We start from the raw sequence: 23066 nt of genomic DNA on the forward strand, positions 1-23066 counted from the left end.
GGTCTAGAGATCTGGGTTAAATTAATCATTCTTTTGCTCACCATGCCACCCCAGTTTAGACCTGGTCATATGCAAATCAGTCTTGACCCTGTGCCTCGTGGGAACAGTCCAGCCCAAACTGCCAAGCCAGGTCCTCCCTGGACCGGAAACAAGCTCTCCATGCCACTGGAGTCAAGCTATCCTGGCTGATGAGAGCTGAAAGCCTGAAACCAGTCCTAAGATGCTTGTTTCCAGTTCAGGAGGACCTGGCCTGGAAGTTCCGGCTGGATTGTTCCCATTGGGCGCAGGGTCAAGACTGATTTGCATATGGCTGGGTGCAAACAGAAATGGCATAGTGAGCAAAAAAACAATGGATTTAGGCCCACATCTTTGTACTTGGGTGATTGTATGACATTGTTCTGCATTCTGTCCATCAATTGTTGTTTTTACAGTGTACTTGTAGGCATGTTTAAATAGGCACAGAATGGGACAGCCTGTAGTTATCTTACGAAGAATAATATAGATATGGTTCAGTGTGCTTATCAGACTGTGAGCGTATACTAGCAAAGCAATGACAAAGACCTGAGCCTTGTGTTTTGCTCAGGGAATAAGCCATGGTGCTCTTTGAAGGCAATTGAGAAACAAAACGTTACTTTACACACTAAGCCACTCCACTCTTCAACACTTTACTCCACTCTACGCCACTTTAAGACACTCCACTATACGCCCCTCCACTCTGACACTCTATTCCACGCCACGACACACTACTCCATTCTACAACACTCTACGCAACTCCCTCTATGCCACTTTACTCTACAACACACTCCTCTATGCCACTCTGTCACTCCACACCACTCAATGCCACTCCACTCTGACACTCTACTCCAGTTTACTTCATTCCACACCACTCTGCCATTCTACACCACTCTATGCCACGCCTTCTACGAAACACTACTCCCTCTTTGCAACTCTACGACACCCCACTCTGGCAATCTATGCCACTCTACTCCAGTGTATGACACTCTACTGCACTATGTGCCCTTCCACTCTACTCCCTCCATTACACTCCACGCCACTCTATGCCACTCCACAACACTCCACTTCACGCCACTCCACAACACTCCACTCTACGCCACTGCAGGAAAGTCTAGGTCACTCCATGATACTCTACGTGACTCCACAACACTGCACCATTCCACTCTATGCCACTCCATTCTATTACACTCGACTCGGTGCCCCTTCACTCTGACAGTCAACTCCACTGAACGCAACTCACTCTACACCACTCCTTGCCACTTTTCTCCACTCTATGCCTCTCTTGCACTGCAACACTCTACTCCACTCCCTCCACGCCACTCCATGCCACTTTACTCCACTGTACGCCACGTCTGTCTACTTCACTCCACGACACTCTGCGCCCCTCCACGCCACTCTACGCCCCTCCACTCTATACCCCTCAGCTCTAAGATACTCTGCTTGCTCTGACACTCCACGACACTACCCTCTGCGACATTCTGTTCTTCTCCACTTTACACCCTTCCAATCAACTTAACCTATGACAGTCTACGTCACTCTGTGCCACTCCACTCTGCGCCACTCTAGGCCACTGCACTTTATGCCTCTCCACGACACTCTGTGCCACTCCACGACACTCTGTGCCACTCCACGACACTCTGTGCCACTCCACGACACTGTGCGCCACTCCACGACACTGTGCGCCACTCCACGACACTGTGCGCCACTCCACGACACTGTGCGCCACTCCACGACACTGTGCGCCACTCCACGACACTGTGCGCCACTCCACGACACTGTGCGCCACTCCACGACACTGTGCGCCACTCCACGACACTGTGCGCCACTCCACGACACTCCACGACACTGTGCGCCACACCACGACACTGTGCGCCACACCACGACACTGTGCGCCACACCACGACACTGTGCGCCACACCACGACACTGTGCGCCACACCACGACACTGTGCGCCACACCACGACACTGTGCGCCTCTCCACGACACTCTGCGCCACTCCACGACACTCTGCGCCACTCCACGACACTCTGCGCCACTCCACGACACTCTGCGCCACTCCACGACACTCTGCGCCACTCCACGACACTCTGCGCCACTCCACGACACTCTGTGCCACTCCACGACACTCTGTGCCACTCCACGACACTCTGTGCCACTCCACGACACTCTGTGCCACTCCACGACACTCTACGCCACTCCACACTCCTCCAATCTGATAGAAACATCTAGCCGCAGATTCCTTACCTTAGAATTCTCCCCAGGCGCCACACTGAGACTGGAAATGTTTCACAGCTGTACCTCTTCGTGTCGGTAGAGGGCGTCGGGCGACTCGTTAGCAACGACGACCACCGGATGTGACGTGGGCGGAGTCTATATAAGCCCTCCCCTAACGCGCTGATATCAGTTTGTTCATTTCCATGCTTCAGCGCGGATACGGTAGCGATACCTCTGGCTGTTTTTCAGCCTACTACGACTTCTCGTCGACTGAAAAGTATACCCTATCTATATGTCTTCAGGCTTCAAGCCTTGTGGGTCCTGGGCTCGGCAAATGTCTACGCAGACCCTCCCTCTATTTGTATGTGGTGCCTTGGAATTCACCACACCGACGGATGCAACTCCTGCCATCAACTTCGTACGAAGATGCGGAGGGAACGTCATATGAAGCTCCTGATGGCACAACTGTCGAAGCCTTCCAAGTCCTACCATCGTTCTCGGTCTCCCTTTTGCTTGCAGGACCGTTCCCGGAGCCATTCCTGTGGACGTCATTCTCCATCTATGTCCCAAGGTAAGTCGTAGCAGCGGTCGAAGTCTGGGCCTCGTCCATCTTCACAGCCTGAGGCTTCTTCTCCCGCTCTGGTTGCAGAGTTGTTTCCCTACCTTCCCTGGAGATGGGGCGACTATGACCCATATGTGAGAAAAATATCATTCTCTTCATCTTATCTTTGGGGTCTTCACCTTCCCATGGAGCTCCTGTGGGGCCCCCAAGGAGGTGAGGAGTGCCTTGACTTTATCCATGCTGGTGGGTTTGCCCTCGGCTTCAGTTAGGCCTTCTGATTAGATTATCAAATCCGTTCCAGCGTTGGTGCACAGCCCTTCAGGGTTCACACCTTCGGCACCTGTGCCTGATCAGCCGACGATGCCACACCACTTTCTTCTCCCGATGCTGCTTCATCACCATCTCAGCACCGCTCAGAGTCTGGCATGGCGTCGGTAATGCCCTCTAACTTGGGCATTCTTTCTCCACCCTCTGCGGTGTCTCCTCTGGTTTTTCCTTTGGAGGAAAGGGGTTTCGGAGTGATGGCGCACAGTTGGGGTCCCCCCCACTCCATGGCTGACACTATGCAACCTCCCCTGCAGGACAGCTGGCTATCTGCGTTGGGTGAAGGCAGTGGCTTAGAGTCTTTCCCGTCCTCGGGCCTCCTTTCCCCCCAACCTTGCCTCGCAGGCAAGCTCATTATTAGCAGACCTGCTCAAGCGTGTTTCTGTGGTGTTGGATTTATCTCTTCCATCTGTGGAGTTTGCTACTGTTATCCCTCATTGAGGTCCTCTCTCCGGGCCAAACAGGGGTGGAGCAGGCGCACCCTTATAGTGACGCTCTATATGACATCTTGTTGGGGGCTTGGGCTAAACCTGATAAAGTGGGCCCTGTGGATCGGTCTGTTTTGCATAGATACTGTCCTGCCCCTGGAGAGCCGGTTTGTCTCCTCCGGCACCCTACTCATCTCAGTTTCGTGGTACAAGCCGTTTCCGGCTCCCAAAATCCTGAATCTCTTCCACATGTCTCCCCGGACAGATATTCCAGGAGACGTGACATTTGTGGCAGCTATTTTTTTTATCTCCACTCTGTCTTCTATCAATGCATCTTGCATTCCCAAATGCTTTGCCCTTGCATTATGGGACTCTTTAGCACCTCTGCTGCCCTCGTTCCCGCTAACAGCTGGGACGGCCTTGTCCAGTTCATTCGAGGTGGGCCACAAGCAGCTCAATGGCTTAATCATTGTGGCATGGACACCATTGATTCAGTGGGTTGGGCCATGGCCTCCTCTGTGGCGTTACGTCGCCGCACCTGGCTTTGTGCTACTGTTTTTTCAGAGAGTTTTTAAGCCACTTTGATTGATATGCCTTTTGATGGTGCCCATCTTTTCAGCACACAGGATGACTCTGCTTTGTGACAATATTGAATAAGTTAGGGTGGAGCAGAATCTTAGCTCAACTGGTAGCTCTACTGGCTGCTTCCATGCTCTTCCATACTATGGTTGTATTGGGAGCTGTCCCATTTTGTATTCACATCTTGGCCATTCCGGGGCGGGTGCCCATTGGCTTTCTTGTCGAGTCCCCTTTATCCGTGTGGGTCACACCTTTATGGGGTGTTCCTGCCCTCTGCAGGTACTTTTCTTATTATAATACTGTAAGTGACAGGATGTGGATCCCACAATCTGGGACATATATTGGTTCTGGAACTATGTACTCCTGTTATTACAGGCTTCTTTCTGAAGGCTAGTTTTCTACCCCAGATCTTGTTCTCTAGTGGATATTTAGCTTGCATCTGCGGCCTTGCTAGGTGTTCTGCAGGGACCAACTTCTTCATCCCTTGTACGCCTTTTTTGAGATCCGTTCTAGTACTTAGTATCCCTGATAGGGACTTTGGTTGTGTGCCGCTGACATTTAATGATTGTGCATTCCCCTCGCATCAGCTCCCAGTACAACCATCAGAGGGGTTGTCTTTCATCCCCATAGCGCCTTTCTTTTCTACTGGACATATTTTCCTTCTTAGCAGAAGCAGTGCACCAAGTAGCGAGCTACTTGCCCTGGGTTGATTTTCCGCTGTGGCCTGCGACAACGTTTTCACTTCGGTCTTTTATTGGTGCATTTGATTTGATTTGTGAATTTATAAAGCGCACGATTGCCCATGGGCGTCTTGGCGCTGAGTAGATGTAAAGCAGGATTCTACCGAGAATGATGTTCTAACAGGAGGTGAACAGCCAGGTTTTTACCTCTTTCCTGAATGCGAGTAGAGATGGGCTATTTTTGATTGAAATAGGGAGAAGGTTCTAGGCCTTGGCTGCCTGTAGCAGGAAACTTCTCCTTGGCAGCTCTGGGTCTTTTGCCCTTTTTGCAATGCAGTATACTGAAGCCTTGGCTATGTATGCCTCCTGCGGAGAGATTTTTTGCTTGCCTGATAGCTCTGTTTAGTGGTTGAAACTGGTTATGTGTCGAGGCCTTCCATGTGTTTGCCTTTATTTCGACTACCCTTTTATAGTCCTCGTGTACTCTTCTTTCACTTCCTAGCTTTCACACCTGTTTTCTGGTTATTTTCTGTCAACCACCTGATGTCTCCTCGTTGGTCAGTTGCGTTGTTTTTGGCTTTATTCAACTCTGTAGTTGTCTCAACTTTGTCGCCAATGTATGTGGTTCTCTTTGCTCTTTCATAGATACTCCCATTGTATAGGTATTCTTCATTCCTACTCTGGTCGCTATCATGGCTTTCTGCAGAAGGCCGTGATTCTTTTCCCCTACGGGGAGGATATGCTTCTAGTGTATTCTGATATAATGTATCTATGTATGTGTATATGCGTGTATATATGTATATATATATATATATATATCTCCATGCTCCTCTCAACTCTATCAATCAATGATCACACGTACGTGAAGCCTTTAGAATCCTAGATTTACAAATGTGTGGGCCTCTCGAGACCCAGCTATTCAGATTGAGGCGACGAGGCCCCAGTTAAATTAGTGGGTCTAATTCTGGCAAAATAAATAAACTTCGCTGAGAAGATGACTCAGTGGTTATAGATGGAAGGCTTAGGTGTGAGGCGCAATGAGGGGTCACCCAAAGAGAAGCGGTCAGGTGTGATTGAGAGGAGCAGGGCTATCCTGTGTGAGAGAGGGACGGCACTCTGCAAGGTCAGTTTCTCTAGATCCAACCCCCCACTGCACGGGCCAGAAATCCACCTGTAGTTGAAATTCTCGGGGCAGCTGGTAAGGACCAGGTTTATTTGAAGCAGCCTTTCTTTTCCCCATACTTCGATTGAACAGAGATAAAGAATGATTTTATTTACGTAGATAAATACTAATCAAAGAGAAGATAAGGAGGGTACCTGCTGTGATCTGAGAGGAAAGACGAAGATGGGCCTGGTCTTGGCCCAGGCATGTCCCAGGCGCACCGCGGGAGAAGGGACGTTCTTTTAAGCGCTGGTTGCAGCGTGCGGGCAGCCCCTTCTCCTCACCACGGAACAGATGAATCCTGGGGGACATAGGCCCACCCCAGCAAGCACAAACAAGGTTTGAAAGTCCTCCCCCTCAACGGTAGTAGCGAAGCTCTTTTAAGCGCTGGTTACAGCGTGGAGGCAGCCCCTTCTCCTCACCACGGCACAGATGAATACTGGGGGGACATAGGCCCACCCCAGCCAGCAGGAAGCACAAACAAGTTCTGAAAGTCCTCCCACAGTATTTATTATGTTATGATACACATGATATATGCATTCAATTTTTAGATGGGTCCCAGTGTCCTCTCTTTGTTAACAACGGGGTGCATTGACATACAAATAAGATATCTCTATATGTACTTCTGGTCTCACTACAGTTCTGGGGAATATACTGCCAGCGCAACCATCTTAAAATATACAGTCACAGTCTACGCTGCTTAACAAAACCTTTGTTTCACTTATGTTTATTTTCCAAATGCCCACCCGCAGAACTATATATATTTTCATAACTATGCAAACTTTACTAATTTTCATTTTGTTTCTTAACAGTATGATAGAGTTGTAGGGCCTCTGTGTCTGAGTGAAACGTGCTGGATGGTGTTTTTCATTGCTTTCTATGCATCCAGCCACAATCTGGTGTTACCATTAGGAATGAACATGTAAATAAAGAGAATCCGCACTCTGCAACTCGTTCATGGTATCCTTTATTGTTCTATGCAAGGGTGCTTCAGGATTCTTTTCCTGTAATTATTCTCAAAAGCTGGGTAGAGGAGCTAATCCCAGTGAAGCCCTCAGCTCCCACCAAACTACACAGAGAACACGAAATACCTAAGCTGCGCCAGACACTGCATCAGCCACAGACCTCCCTGCATTACGTTAAAAGTGGCCCTGATCTGCAGCGGTCAGCAGAGACTTACTACAAGTAGAATTAGAATGCAATATCTGTTTGAAACTTGGTTGAGAATGCTGTCTGTGGTCAACATTAGAAATGAGGGTAGGAGCATCCAGTGAAACAGCCTCACCTGCAGAAACGTTGAACTTGCAAAAGTGTACGGGGTAGAATATGTGTCCTCCGTTAGTGCAAAGTTTACCAGGCGGCTCCATGTCACCAGGGAGGCAGGGTTCCAGTCCAGTGCTTTAGTATTGTGTCCTTGGTGACATGGATTCGTCCAGTAACAGTAGTTGGCGCGGCTGCCTTCAGATAAACCTCTGCCTCGAATGCTCCTACTAGGCAGTAGTTATGGAGGTTCTCCACTTCTATCAGGTTTCATTGTGTGTATGCAAAAATCCGACAGACACCTCAATATTCCCAACTGAAATTACTCGTACCCAACAGTTTACCAGAAAATAAGTTTACAGAAAATAACCCGCCGCCCCCACAGCTACGCCCCTCAACATTCCACGCATGCAAGTCTACAGTTGCTGAATTGGCTTGGACCAACAGATGCATGGGTCAGGCTCTAAAATGCAGTGGTTAAGACGGGTCCCTATCAGGGTCTCTTTTTGCCCTCACCCTGAGGGTGGATTTTTTTTTTTTTTTTAAACTCTGCAGCTGTGCCACATTTCACTGCTTTTGATGTAACTACAAAGAGACTCGTTATAGTTATTCTTCATTTCAGAACTTTTTTTTTTTTTTTGCAGTTTTATACAGCGCAAATATAGTATGGGCATTCGCATTTAACACCACATCGAAAGTCCAAGATGATTAAAAGAGGGACTTGATTCCAAGGTAGAACCCACAACTGTTTCCCCTGAGGATACATCAGAAGACCTTCTACTACCCTGCTACAGCGAACTCGACCCAAAGAGGGCCGGACTGGGAACAGCAACCAGCCCTGGCAGTTTCCCCCCACTTAAAGCTCTGCGCAGGCCTTACTAGGAGAGTGACATTCTAGAAAGAAGTGTGGTTTGGAAACCGGCCCGCTTCGGATACTCTTTACACCAGTCGTTGGGTCATTGAAGCTATCAGCAGTACGTACCGTGAAGTATTTCCCATAGAGGGGGCAACAAGCCACGGTTGAAAAGGAGCTCAAGCTGTTCATTCTATCTCACTAGTTGCTTTCTTCTGGTGCGTAGGCGCAACCTCTTTACTGAGAAAAGCTCCTCTGCGAGTTATGTATGACTCGAGCCCACCAACCCTTGACAAGAGGGTGAGTCGAGGGTGTGGGTACAAAAACACACACCTTTAAGACTGCAGGGGGACTGTGCCAGGCTTTAGAATCCACGGTGTTTGAGATGGGGGAGAAGTCTGAAAAATCTGTATTTAACTTGTACTCTTTGTTCAATCAGGTGCTTAAACCGCTGGACGTGAAGACTAAGTTTTATAACGCTGAGGTGAGTGAACGTGTCAACCTGTCCTGGTGGCGCATTGCTTCTTTTGTTCCCGTTCAGTAATTCTTTTATTGTTTTTACTTTATATTACAATTTTTGTTGCTTTTATTAGTGTTAACTAAGTATGATAATCAATTTGAAAAACAAACATTTGAGCGAAATAAGCATTGCTTCGGGAAAGGAGATCATAGTATCAAAGCCAAATCCCATTGTGTACATTATTGGCAGGTCTGTGGGACTGTACTTGGGGTCGGGAGTGAGAGGAGAAGGACTGGTGGAACATAGCCCGTGTCTATTTGCCTTAACTTGGCTGGTTATAATGTTACAGGTTATTCAAGAGGATTGCATACGAGCAAGTTTCTTTTTATACGAAACCTTGCTCCATCACCCGTCTGTGTAGGGCAGCCTTCTTTTACATTTCAGTTTGGTGGACATTGTAGTTTTCACTTTTTTATTTAAGGCACAATTTACAAAGAAAGTCGTAAATTTGGTCCAGTATGGCGACTCCTACATTTTGAGAAAAAGTCCATCATTTTTAGAATTCAGAAGAATTTCTCAAGTACTCTTCTGAAGGTAGACTCACGTTTGAATTCTTGTTAATTCGAAAAATAGCCAGTGTCTATTTCACAATGGGCAAATGTATTGCAGAAGTGCATTTTCAAACTTTTTAGACTCCATTAGGAAAACATTTCCCTGTGGAGAAACACCTACATACACCCTGATGTATGGGTAGGGGCAGGTGCGGGTGATGTCTCAATTTTCTCACTGTGAAAACTTATTTCAGTAATGCCCCTAAAAGGAATAATTCTGCAAATGTTTTCAAGATGCGAAACTAACTGCCAAGGTTTGTTAATATCCACAGACTTACTTACCAGTTTGTGGGTGTTTGCCAACTTCTCCAAGTGTCCCCACCTTGAAGCACTCAAATCTCGCCACCGTGAGGACATTTACTTACTCTCAGAATGACACCATACTAGTCCGCATGATTCTCTGAGTAAACATTTTACAAGTGCAAAGAAATGTTGTGTGGATCAGTGTTTAATGTGCCATTCTTACATCTGCCTCGAATGCTCCTACTAAGCAGTAGTTATGGAGGTTGTCCTCTCCACTTCTGTCAAATTTCATTAGTTCTTCAGGGGGCAAAATAGAAAAGTCACTAAGTTGTGTGGAAACAGCTTTGTTAATCGAGCGCTTCTTGTGCACCATGACAAACAAATGATTTGGTTGCTCCTATTCATGTCCTGTTGCAGTTCAAGGCCTCTCTGCCTTCTACAGTGAAGGGAGCACCGCTGCCACAAGAAACGGAGAAGAAAAATATGATTACAGAGGGATGTAGCCTAGACTAATAAGTAAAATGTACGAAAACCTTCTACAAACGAAAATATATGTTAAATAGTTTTCATAACTACATTTTACCAGATTCAGAATTTAAGCAAATAATTGCTGCAGGTTTGAAGTAAGTCACTGCTTCAGTTGTTCCCTCCCTAACCGTTTGTGATACCACAGTGTGATATTAATTTGGTTCTGGACTTCCTCATGTGCACCCCCTTTGACCCACTGCACAGCCTTTTGTTGCATCTTCGGACTCCAAAAACTGTCTTCCTGACTGCGATTACCTCTGCTCATCGCATAAGTGAGCGACAGGTTCGCTCTGTGCAGCCGCCCTACACCTCCTTTTTCCAGAAAACTGGTTTTGAGATCCAGTGCTGCTTTTTTGCTAAAAGTTGTGACTCCTTTTCGCATTGGAAAAGCAAACTGCTAACAAGGGGAGCATTCAAACCCAATTAGACAATTTGAATTACATAAGCGATACCCAATCTAGTCGCATCCAGAATAAAAATTAGTTTTTTTAATGCAAGTTAATAATAAACATGAGGGAATAAACCCACCAACACAAGTTTCTTGAACACTAGACCGGCATAACAATGGATCGTATCACTAAGAAAACTGTGTTTATAAATCAAACAGCAGGCGTTCATGATACAATGATAACTGAATACACATGGACTATGCACTGTATAGAGTGTATTTCACATTTCATGCTTTCATTTGTCAATGTAGAAGGCCCCATTTGTCCATCTGACATCAAGAAAGAGGTCAATGTAGATGATGATATCAACAAATGGAAATAGAGAGTTGGGCTTGTTATCGACGTTCTGGTTTCGTAGTGTCAGTCCGCGAGACCATACTTAGTACCAGTGTAATTTAAACGTAGATACAGGAATTACCCCATCAAAGCTGATCAAAATTCAAAACTCAAGAATGTTATAAAAGAAAAAGATTGCCTGTCTTAACTATGATAATGTATACTAAAAAACCGGAAAAGTGAAAAAAAACAAGGAAAAACCAAGTCATCCGAGCAAACACCCCAAAAAATTATAATTAGAAGTCCAATTGTGAAAAGTGACCAGTCATCATCGGTGAGATAGTCAAAAAATACCTCAGAATGATATGCTAGTAAAAAACTCACAATTAAGGCATTCACTGCCAAGTCAATAAATTACTGGTAGTTGAGGCTAAAAAGACAGTATCCTATATTAGAAGATATAATGCAGTTACAATGTTGAGATATATATCAAAAAGAAAAATAACTTTGAAGTGACTTCGCCTCAAAAGCACAACCAAAAGTGCTTCTTAATACTGACAAAAGCAGGAAAAATAATATAAATGAGCAGCCAAGAACTCTACTAAAGCACTCCTAATTAGGAGTCAGGAACATGCTAATGCGTTGGACTTCCTTGGAGATGTTGAAAAAAGACTGCCGCATACAGTCAGTCCGGTAGCAATTAAATGGAACCCTGACTTGCTCGCCTCTTCGGTTTAAATAGAGGCAGCGTAAGCGTGGTCTGCACACTGCTGACTGTAGTCACGCTGAGAACCAGGAAGTAGACCGTAATGTGAGTAAGTGGTATAGCGGCCATATTGGGTATGAAACTTAAGCCACGCTCACATTAAATAAACAAACCTTGTAATTTGCATTTGATTTATTTGTTACTAATTTTTCAACTGTATGGTTAAATTCTGAATGTTGGTTCGATGCATCAATTATAGTATAATAGTTACCTTATATATTTTTACTACGAGGGTTACTGATGCAAGATGCCTTTCTGTCAACTTGTAAGGATTACCTATACTTTATTGCTATGCTTGATAGACTGTTCTTGACTTATTTTGTCACTTGTTTGCCCTAATATCTCATGTACTCGCGTAATTGACATCAGTAGTATCATGGTATGCCTGTCTTGTGTTCAAGAAACTCGTTTTGGTGGTTTTATTCCCTCATGTTTAGTATTAATTTGCATTTAAATAACTGATTTTGATTCTGGATGCGACTAGATTGGACATCTCTTATGTAGTTCAAATTGTCTGCTTGGGTTTATATGCTCCCCTTGTTGGTAGTTTGCTTTTCTAGTGTTAGATACCCAAGCTCTCGAGGGTTTATTGGGTTGCCCTCTTTTTGATGCTTTTCACATTGGGCAGTTCGTCACCCTCCCAATGTTCTTTGCTCTGCTTCACCCCTTGAAAGTAGAGAAGAGAGTCTATCTGGACCTCAAAAGAGCCTTACATTTTTACATCAATCGCGCCCCGGACCATCCAGTGAACAATCATGTTTTTGTGATGTTCTTCAGGGCAAATAAGGTAAGGCAGTGCCCAAACGACTTTGTCCAAGTGGATGGTCCACTGCATTAAGATCTGGTATGCATTGGCAAAGAAGCTGCCTCTGGAAGGACTGAGGGCTCACTCCACCAGGGCCAACGCTGCTACAAATGTGTTAACACGTGAAATGCCTGTTCTTGACATCTGTCGGGCTGCACCTTGGCAGTGCAAGGGTTCACTGATGTGAAAACTTCCAGATCCAGTCTGGAGCGTGGGGAATTATTCTGAAAGTGAGGAATGCGCAATTAGAGTATCCACCAAAATGTGTGTTACTGAAGGCAAGTAATGTGTTTTTCTTGAAAGAGTGACTTAAGACTGTCTATACACACAGTGTGGATCATTAGCAGCAGCTTCCCTTCCTTAAAGAGTGTAGACAAGTGGAAAAAATAGCAAAAATCCTTCTATTCTGAAAGCAAAATCAGATGAAGACAATGTTAAATAAGTAAAGATGTCGAGGAAAAGCAGTGAGAGTATGATTTTTTTGAAAATCTTCTTATTGAGTTTCACTAAACATCCTAAATGCCATAACAATACTGCGAGGCATTGAGGCCTATGAAACAAATGTCTTTTGTAGAAATTGGTCTCAATAAGAGATACATAGTTGTTCCCATCTATGCGCTTTTCTCCATGCTTACCAGTATGGTATGGACCCCGTGAAAATGATGAGGTATGTTTGCCATGTCTCTTTTCCCCCTCATTCTTATTGCTTGTATCAGAAAGGTCGTTTAATCAGTTGGCAAGCACACAACATCTCGGTAGTCAAGAGTTAGCTTGCTTCTCCAACCATTCCTAAATTTTCAACTCATTAATCGTATATAATTTTTTCTGTGGCACTGCACCAGTCCATCTATCGTGCCCACTCTGATGTTGTTAGTGTTACCAGGCATCCTCATTTCCTGGCTGTCCTTTTCGGTCACAGTAAAGCCTTGGCTCACCAGTAGTTTCGGATTTCAGATCTGATGCCTTCCATGTACCCAATAGTGGAAGTGGTGCCGTAATTTCTTTTACTTGTCCCACTGTGCTTTCCGGCATCCTACCTATCCCTCGCCAATAGTCTTTTATATCGGAGTGTAAGAATGCCTTTTCCCCCACATCACCACAAGCATGTCATTGAATGTGCTCCCAAACATGTGAAGCTGTTCCTTTGTATAATAAGAGTACATGGAGTATTTTAGATTGTGCCATCCCTAAACTGTCTTTTATTGACACCTCCCTAGGAATTCTGAGGTCCTCGTTATACATATGGTGTTCTAGTACCTCAGTTGCAAACTTCCATTGACTTCAGAGGTTATTGAGTTCCCTCTGTGTGTTGACCATTAACATAGTGTATGTTAAAGATATTGCTTTTTTGATGGTACATTGTTTCGGTAGCATTATCTCTAGAGGTAAGTCTTCCAAAGTTTCTTTGTGTGCCCCATCCTCACTGGTAATGCATGATTGTGGTAGAGCCATTTGATGGTCTGCTATTTGTGCATACCATGCTTTGTCTGTAAATATGTAAATAGGATGATCCCATTGATGTCCCACTCCCCTTTTAGAGTAAATAGCACAGTGTTTGAATCCCTCCAGGGCGGTCAGCTCTTTTGTACCCACCCGTAGCAGTGTCTTGGGCGGTCAGTCTGCTTCTCCGCTCCCCCCCCAAAAAAAAGTCCTCCCTAAAAGGGGAACCAAACCTTGTTAGTGGTTTGGGATTCTCCTCATCAAGTTAAAATTGGGATTGTTGAAAACGTCTAGTACAACATATGCTGTTAAAGGGAGGCAGATAGCTCCTTAGAGGAGAAGTGTCTATTTTTAACTTCAATTTCCTACCAGGCAGAATTTTCCTTCACACATACATGTTATTTCACTTTAATAAAGCAGCAAAGTTACAGTTAATTCTGCAGTGTTGTTTTACATGTATGGTTTTGTTAACTTGATGAAGCAACATTTATAATTTCAGAAAATTCAGAATCAGGCTACTGTTTATTTTTCTATAGATAAACATGCCAGTTTTTCTCCATTAGAAAAGTATTTACATATGGAAAAAGGGCTCTATGTCCACTATGGAATATTATACTTCTTATGACTTAAATGAAGAAATCTGTGCAACGAGTGTAGGAATTGAGAAACATTTCCTTTCTGAAAATAAGTTGGCCCTGTGAGGCAGATATTTAAGTTAACGTTCATCTTTCTACTGGAAGGAGCTCTGCATACCAGTATAGAGGAAAAGCTGGACTAGGAGCAGGAAATTTGGCTGTTGCTTCCGGAAGGAGCATGGGTCACAATCCTTGACTGAAGAAGAGAAGTATTGCCTTGTCATTTAAGAACCTACCTACGTTCACCAGTTGGAGTGCAGGGGCTCCTCTGTTATGAGCACAGCCGTGAGGCCTGATGCCTCCTGATAGGAACTTGCCAGATATCTGAGCACAGAGAAGTTACTAAGCTTAATCACAAAAGAACAATATCGTGATTGCTGAAAACTTTCACATAGTTTCCTTAACAGATCCTTCTGTTTTGGAGTTGTCTGTATGGTAAGAGGGAATGGCCCAAAAGCCTCCATGGCAAACTGCTGATCCTTGCAAATTGCCCAAGGTTCTTTTCCACCCCTACGACTGCATCTCCATTTGTGCCTTGCCCTTCACAAGCAGATTGAGTTGCCACTGCCTTCCTGACTCCAAAAGTTGCATCACAACCTGCATGCCAAGTAAGACTGTCATCAAGCAAATGTACCCCAACAATCTTCCCTGAGCCAAACTGTATCCCAAATTCCAAGATTAGAACCACCACAACAGCTTCTGGAGACGGGCACCATCTTAGTCACTCTGCTCTTCGGGTTAGCCCTGAGCATAGCTTTCTACCTGTGAGATACCTGGAGTCTACTTAGAGCTGCAATTCTGCTAGTGATAGCATATAGCGTGTTTCCTTAAAAGGACACAGAGTAAGCTCACACAAGAAATTCTGACTTTTCAAAATATAACACTTGTTGAGCTGGCTGCAAATACTCTTCAAAACATACTGGTATTCCTTGCTGCTGATTTTCCAATGTGCATCTTCTTTGTAGATGTGCTTTGTAGAATGTTACCCAAAGAACCCCAAGTATTGGATGGAGACGTTTACGTACAGTGCTATTGCGATACTTGTTCAATGCTGTAGTACTTAAAGGGAATAGGAATTTTGTAATAGAGCTGTGCTGTATCTGATTTTCTATTGTTCACCACCATCTAAGTGTGAAGGCTTGACTATTCGACTTCGCTACATGCAGCATTTTCCTATTCCTTGGATTCATAACCGGTCTATGCTTCCTTCCAGATGCAGTTTTGAGGGTGAATGTCAGGGGAAAATGTATTTAAAAGAAATATAATTGATTGTGACTTCCAAGGTTTATAATATTTAGTAAGTTTACCTCACTTCCACATTTCCCATCTTCTGCAGTAAGAAGTTAAAAACTTCTGTTGTGCTCACTAAAGGCTTGAATTGCAAAGTTTAGCCAGATTGCTCCTGGTGGTAAGGAAATGTTTTCAGACTTAAATTTCAAGAACATATTAAATCCTTCAGACTATTATTACAGGTATGTAGCATGACTTTTCTTTTTTATCTTGTGCTGTTTCTCACACACAGTCCAGGAAAACTCTTATGGTTTGAGAAAGCTACGGAAGTATGCAGAGTGTGCACAGTATTTATTTTTTATATATCACCCTGTTATCATGTAACATGCTACTGACCTTTCAGCACCAAACTGTTTGTTTTTTGTTTTGCATTTTTCTTCACTAATGTTGTCTTACATGATGCAATAACAATAAAATGCAGCCATGCATTTTGTTTGAAAGTTTAGTTGTCCTCCTTTTTCCTTTAACATTTAATCCTTATTTCTCTAATGTTTCTGTTTTTATTTTCCCATTAGAGTGACCTCAGTTCTGTGGTAATTTTATTTATTTTATTACAAGTCTGTATGCTTTCTTTCACTGTCTGCTGTCTCTGTGCTGGACATTAACAATGTTAAAAGAATAATGGAAAAGCATAGTTTGTTTTGTTTAATAGTTTGTCAACAGTATGTCACCAAATACCACTAGGTGTCTTTTAAATGGGTAGTCCTAAGGGAACGTACTTCAAAATAAAGCTCTTATTTTAAGATGCGTTGGAAGTCCTAAAACATTACTGTCTTTATCAAAAAGTAATTTCAACTTTCACCTTATCATGATTTGGAAAAGGAATTTAGAATGATACTACTGCATTCAAATAAACAAAAATTAAATTGGAAACAAAGCTCTCCAGACACGAGTAAAATAATAATCTTGTATAATTATGACGCAAACTTAAATTTAAGAACTATGTAAATCCCCATCACTGGTCTGAAGTAAAACTCTAAATGGTTATTGTTTGGTGATATGTCAACCACTGTGCACTTGTGCTATAGAATGTACATAATATTGATGAAAATACATTATTTTTGTGCGTCATAAGAAAGTGGAGATTGTCTGGATGTACTGAAATAAGGTGCAAATGCACTTGCATCACCATTTGATGTTACGCCTTAAGTAATGTAGGAGAAGCAAATAACAATTGTTTTCACATTAGAAACCTCTTGTGATTAAGGTAGTCAAATGTACCATTGTAATACTCATCCTTTAGTTAAAAGAACCCTAGTATCTGTATTCATGGGACATTTTTTGTATAAATCTAAATATTCCGAAACAAATTACAGTGCACTTTTGCTGTCTGTAAAGATTAGGCAGTTTCCAAAATAAGGCTAAAGTTGGAAGCATTCAATCTCCAGGTCTTAAATGATCAAGTAACAATTATTATATATATTTTTTTTACATGTAACAGTTTTGATTTTTAAATTTCTTTCTAAAACAGCAGAGTAGGGATCACTATTACAGACTTTGTGATCAGAGTTCAGGACACCAGTAGAATGGTTAATAAACAAATCCTGGTGATATTTTATTTCTAGTTTTCACAGTATTCTTAGTTAATTAATATGGAAGACATGGTTAATAGTGTGTAGCCAGACCGTCTTTACTATTCTAGGTAAACAAAATATATATATATATAAAAACATACCTTTACTGTACTCCAACCTCATTTGTAACAGTAGTTTACTTGATATAGTACTCCCTGTGATTGTTGCTGATCCTCCCATAGAGTCCTTCATTCGTACATCTTAAGTGTATGCAGTTAATATATTTTGTTTTCTGGTATCCTTGTTCAGTTTTCTCACTGGTATCTCTGGAATAGTATAGTATAGTATAGTAGGGCAAACCTAACGCAGTTGGATAACTCAACCGTTAAAAGCCTAAGTATTTTTTGAGTTGTTTTAAGACTAACTTGCTTTTTCATTATGCTGCTTGTATTACTTCCTTCAGTTACTTTAAATTATACTAACATTTTGCTGAGAATCGTTGCATTAATGTGCACTTGCCATGAAATGTGGTTATACTGTGATTTAAGCAATGGATACGTGGGATATTATGTGTTTTCTGTAATATTTCTGAATTTCAGCAGATGACTAAATCTGTAAGCTTTTCTGCATGATGCTATCATTTTAAGTGCTGTCGTCAGTAAAAGGACAGCAACGAGTATTTCCATGCTTCAGGGTATACCAAGAAATAAAATCAAAAGAACAAAATATTAGTGGCTTACCAGACCATAAGCAACAGTGAGTGGTAAAGAACATTTTATGATAGTATACAGTTGTTTAATTTAATCTATGAAGAAGATTGAACTGAAGTGAACGCTGTGTACTCCCAACATATGAAATACTTGTACAAGCTTGATTTAATACATACCAATAGTGTTGTACATCAGCGTAATCAGAAAACATTTCAGAGATGGTTGGTTTAACTAAAAAAAATCCATGACTTGGTTGGTATTGAACTTCACTGTGTTACACAGTTCTAATGGCACAGTGTTGGAAATAGAAGCTACTAATCTTAACCCTAGATGAAGGGGCATTTAGAGCCAGCACCAAAAATGTTTAAAAAACTATCCCAAGTCCATTGTTTTTTCTGATATCAGTTGACTAACCGTTTTGTTCCTCCTAATCATGTTACGAATAAGATTTCTTTTCTTTTTGACTCACAATAATTAAAGTTTTTGATTTTCAGGCATGAACTAATCACATAATGACTGATTTACAAATAAAACAAGTATTTTTACTTGATTGCCATCTGCACTGACCTTTTCTTCCCATTTGTTAGACAGATGAAGTATTTCTTGAAGCTCAAATTCAGAACATTACAACTTCACCTATGTTTATGGAGAAGGTTTCATTAGAGCCATCGATGATGTACAATGTGACAGAACTTAATATGATCAATAAAGATGGAAATGGGTAAGGCCGAACGTGGGTAACTTATGTACCAGCATTATCTTGCTAATAATTATATAGATTTTAGCAAATGCCAGTGCACTTGGAGTAGCAGTGCAGTATAACAAATGGACCCAGTGTTTTTATATGTAAGAGAATGTTTCAGATAAACCTTTGCTGTTGCATGGCTTTTCTCACTTGTTTAGTGTTACCTCAACCACTGGTGGCTAGCAAAATCCCTAATCTTACCAGAACCTTTGAAAAGATTCCAACTGGCATCCTTTCTTTTTTCTCTGATTTCTTTCTGATTTTCCTTAAGGAAATCACAGGCTCTGGAGACCCATACTCACTTTTCAAACCACTACCATATTTTGGTTTCCATAATCAGTCCTGGATTGTGACCCCAGCTGAGGATCCTTGCCTGCACACTGTTTCTTTCATAGATATACGAAGAAAATAGTGCAGCATAACTCAAACTCTGATCTGTGATATAAAGCCCAGAATTGTATGCTAAAGGCATCCGCAGATGCCCAACAACACTACAAAGGTGTACCAATGAGATACCCTGATGACAACAGTATAACATAATGTAAAGATGGCATGTACTTTTTTTAAAGTGAAGAGGTTGTAAGCATGCCCTCTGGCAGGCTAGAGTAATTTGAAAATACTTACAAAGTTGCATGCAGAGTTCAACTATTAGTGTTTTACAATTTTAGCATACCACCCTCACAGTTACTAAAACTGGTCCAAATCTGTCACGTTTGACTAACGAGTTGGATAGATTTGCATCTCTGTCATATTACTAGTTGTAATTTTTCTACAGTAGGTTTCTAAAAGAAACTATTTTATAATGTGTGACATTTCTCCCAGCCACGCAGCAAATGTTTGTGAACTGGATTGTTGGAAGAGACAGCAGACCGAGAAAGTTCGCTGTATGTGTCTGGAGAGCATGCACCTCTGCCTCAAGTTCCTCATAGCAAGCTGTAGTGTTTTTGACCCCCACCTCAACACACAGAATGATAATACGTGTGCAGTGAGGCCCTTTCATGATATGGAGAGAGACCTAGATCAGAGCTCAGTGTTTGGAGGGCACACCATTTGTACCATCTTTTTGAAGAGCGTATCTACTTTTATGTCACCGGTCTGTGAAGTTCTGACAGTGCTGGCAGAAGAAATTATTATAGTTGGAGTAAAGCCTTTACATGTTACCTACTTGGGAGAGCAGCGTACCTGCCTTTTTCATGTTTTTACATTTATCTGCCATTCCCCTACAATTGGGCGTTTCACCTGTCCATGTGAAATTTGGATATTGTTGTCTGAATCTGTCTGGGTGAGTGAAAGAAACATGTGGAGCATGTGGTGCATGTGGACATGGCCACACAGGCTTCCGTTTGATGTGTTAAAGACTCTATGGGGTGTCTAAGTGGATAGTCGGAGCCTAAATAGCTGACTTGAATTGGAGGATTTGTTTTGAGATTCCAGGAATCTTTGAAGTTGGTCCGACAGGCGATTGTTTAGCTGAGTAGCCATTTGGTCCCATTGAAACTACTGATATTCCCCCTGCCCTTTCTTGGTCCTTTGTTTTCTGGGAGGGCTAACCCCAGAGACTGAGTGGTACAGCCCACATATCTTTTGTGCTTCTGTTTAGGGTACGTCCTGACAGGAGACTGCCAGCTCTTGCCCACCATCTTACTTATACTCTGGACCAAGATCATGGCTGGACCAGTCTGCATAGATGTAGCAACAAGTGCATAACTGCCCAGAACCAGTCACAGGACTGAACTGCTGGAATACAGTCAAAACCTGTCCGCAGCTAGACTATATGGTTAGGGGGTTTTAAGGGACCTAGGCAAGACAACTCAGTGGCAGTGCTGTGATCAGTGGAGGTCTGCACCTCTGTGCTGTGGTTGAGGCTTGAGTTCCCTGAAGTGTACCGAGCACAGGTGACTGAACCATCACCTGCACCAGAAATGTGAAGCAATGAAAAACATTCAGGCACTAGAGTAAGCCAACAACCGTTGTGTTGAAGTACACAAGGAGACGTGCAAGTGCTGTAAAGAGAGTGCACAAACTCAAGGACATCACTGTGCAATCCAGGGTGGTGGGTTGTGAAATGGCTAAAGGAAGAAGTCAAGGTGCAAGCACTGCGATCCACACACACTCTCCTTTCCTCTGTTGCTTCTGGTATTGACCTGATTGGCATTTGCCATTACTCAGCGCAGATGTATGAACACATTGACTGGGCAACAGACAAAGTCAGCATCACCTGTGCTCGGTGGGCTGTGCCCCCGCTGACAACACTACCGAAATACGTGCCCTGCTCTAAGTGAGATGGGTATGCGCAGACGTGGGTCCCTTGCTCGCTGTGCCACTGGATTCAAGCTAGCCTTGCTGATGAGGGTTGTTACCCCCAAACCGTTCCAAGGATGCTTGTTTCCAGTCCAGGGAGTAACCAGCTTGGCAGTTTGGGCTGGACAGTTCCCATGAGGAACAGGGCAAAGACTGATTTGCATATGGCTGAGTCCAAACAGGGGTGGCGTAGTGTCAAAAGAATGATGGATTGAACTCCAATCTCTTGACTGGGGGTAAATGCCTGATTCATTCAGCATTCCGTCTATCATTTGTTGCCACAGCACTTTTCACCCTAAGTGGGATGGGTATGCCCAGACTTGGGACCCTTGCTCGCTCTGCCACTTTATTCAGGTAGCCTGGCTGATCAGGGCTTTTACCCTGAAACCGGTGCCAGGATGCTTGTTTCCGATCCAGTGAGGACCCGGCTTGGCAGACCGAGCTGGACTGTTCCCATGAGGAACAGGGTCCAAGCTGATTTGCATATGGCTCGGTCCAAACTGGGGTGACATAGTGAGCAAAAGAATGATGGATTTAATAGCCATAGATTGTTCTCAAGTATACAGTAGGTACTGCTCCCATTAATTACTGTAAGAAGTGCCCTCTGCTGGTTGAACTCAGTATTTCTAGTTTTTGAGTACTAAAGCATTTTTCTTTTCATAAACCAAGGTACCAGCTAGACAGTGATTTATTGACAGCTGTTTGCTGCTGAATTTCTAACACTACATGACCTCCTTGAGTACGTCTTGGACTGCTCAACTTTGCTTCCCTGAGAATCAAGTGCTAGGAGGATGTTCTTGGTGATCAGTTTTGAGTTCAGTAGTAGTTAGCCCCGGTACACTAGAAATAAACTGCTCTGATTCCAACCATATGAGCCCAGTAACCTCCTATTTCTCTGGGAATCCTGAAAAAGTTCCCACATCTTGTCATATTAATTGATAATTTTGTTCCCTGTGTTTGCTGGTTGATTTGTTCCATGATGGTGATGCACTTGGGGCCAGTGAAGGGAGGCATAGGCGTGAAAAGAGATGCTTCATGTATCCTTACTGGTATGCTATCTGTGAAAGCATTGACGTGAAATGTTAAGAACATAATTGTTCTAGTCAAGCAAAGTTGTATTCAGATGACTCCTTAATTTTAAAGTGTTTGTGTTTTTTCCTCCAGAGACTCGTTCACACAAAGGTGAGGATCACAGGATGAGAAATAAGTTTTCTCATTCTTTATTTTTTGTTTTGAGATTCTCCAAAGCAAAGTGTAGCTATTTGAGGTTTCAGTTGGTTTTTATTACTTTTTGGTTTAGCCTAACACAACACAAGGCAGGCATAACTGATTAGTAGCTTCCCCCATGTTGCAACATGAATGTTATCCACCACCCCAACACCCAGGTTTTCATACCCCACCACTCCATCTGCACACCAGATGTCAAAATACTGGTTTGTTTGTATTTAGTGTAAAATGCTGAGAAATGCTTGCTTTGGGGAAACAAGATTGCAGGACCGTGAATGGATTTTGCTGACCTTGCCAAATGGATATTTTGTTGATTCGGGCCGAGAAAACTGGATCTGTTTGATGTTTCTCTGTAGTATATGGCACCCCTTCACCTTGGCTTACAAGGCATTTGCCTGCTACTACCTTAATGTAGCACAAGATTTTACCTTCCCGAAACCAATACTGGAAATTCTTTTTCAAAATGTTTTATAAATAGTTTTAATTTAGTTTTAGTACATAAACAAAGTGACCACATCAAACATTACATGATCCATCATAGTTTGTAACTTATGCAGAAAGGATAGAGGGTGTGCAACTGACTACATCCTGCAGAGGTCTCCACATATGTGAGCTTTGGAGTTCTGTAAACGTGTCATGTCGGTGTGTGCCCAGGAATATGGTGCCTGTCTCTTGTCACAAATGTGACCAGAGTCTTGCAGGGGATATTAAATAGTGGGTAAGAAGGGAGATTAGGTGAGGGGGGCGGGGATATGCTAACAGGCGGTTGTATTGGTGATGTGTATTGGACCAAGAGCGGGCGAGCTAGGGGGGGTTACGTTCACGGGGGGGGGGGGGAATATTGCATCGCTGTCTTTGTGTCAGAGAGGGTCCAACTCAGGTGGTGGTACCAGTTGAGCACTCTGTGAATGTCCGTGGGTCTCGGGAGATGATTCATCACCTCCGCCCCAGTTACCGAAAGCACACAAGGAGAGCGTCCCATTGTGGGG

The 23066-nt window shown here is 43.3% G+C and overlaps 1 protein-coding gene across 4 annotated transcripts in view; it reads left to right on the forward strand.

Annotated features, from left to right (window-relative positions):
- The window catches only part of TRAPPC13 (trafficking protein particle complex subunit 13), a 398706-nt gene that overhangs the window by 292313 nt on the left and 83327 nt on the right, over positions 1 to 23066 (forward strand). For 2 of the 4 annotated variants that reach the window (XM_085631781.1, XM_085631789.1), the window contains exons 7-9: positions 8517 to 8561; positions 16096 to 16113; positions 18392 to 18525. In XM_085631781.1, the coding sequence (XP_085487907.1) occupies positions 8517 to 8561; positions 16096 to 16113; positions 18392 to 18525 (197 nt within the window). The remainder of the gene's footprint in view (positions 1 to 8516; positions 8562 to 16095; positions 16114 to 18391; positions 18526 to 23066) is intronic. The other 2 variants (XM_085631799.1, XM_085631810.1) reach the window with 1 other exon arrangement.

The sequence above is a fragment of the Triturus cristatus genome, chromosome 2_1, assembly GCF_964204655.1.
Source record: "Triturus cristatus chromosome 2_1, aTriCri1.1, whole genome shotgun sequence".
Classification (NCBI taxonomy): domain Eukaryota; kingdom Metazoa; phylum Chordata; class Amphibia; order Caudata; family Salamandridae; genus Triturus; species Triturus cristatus.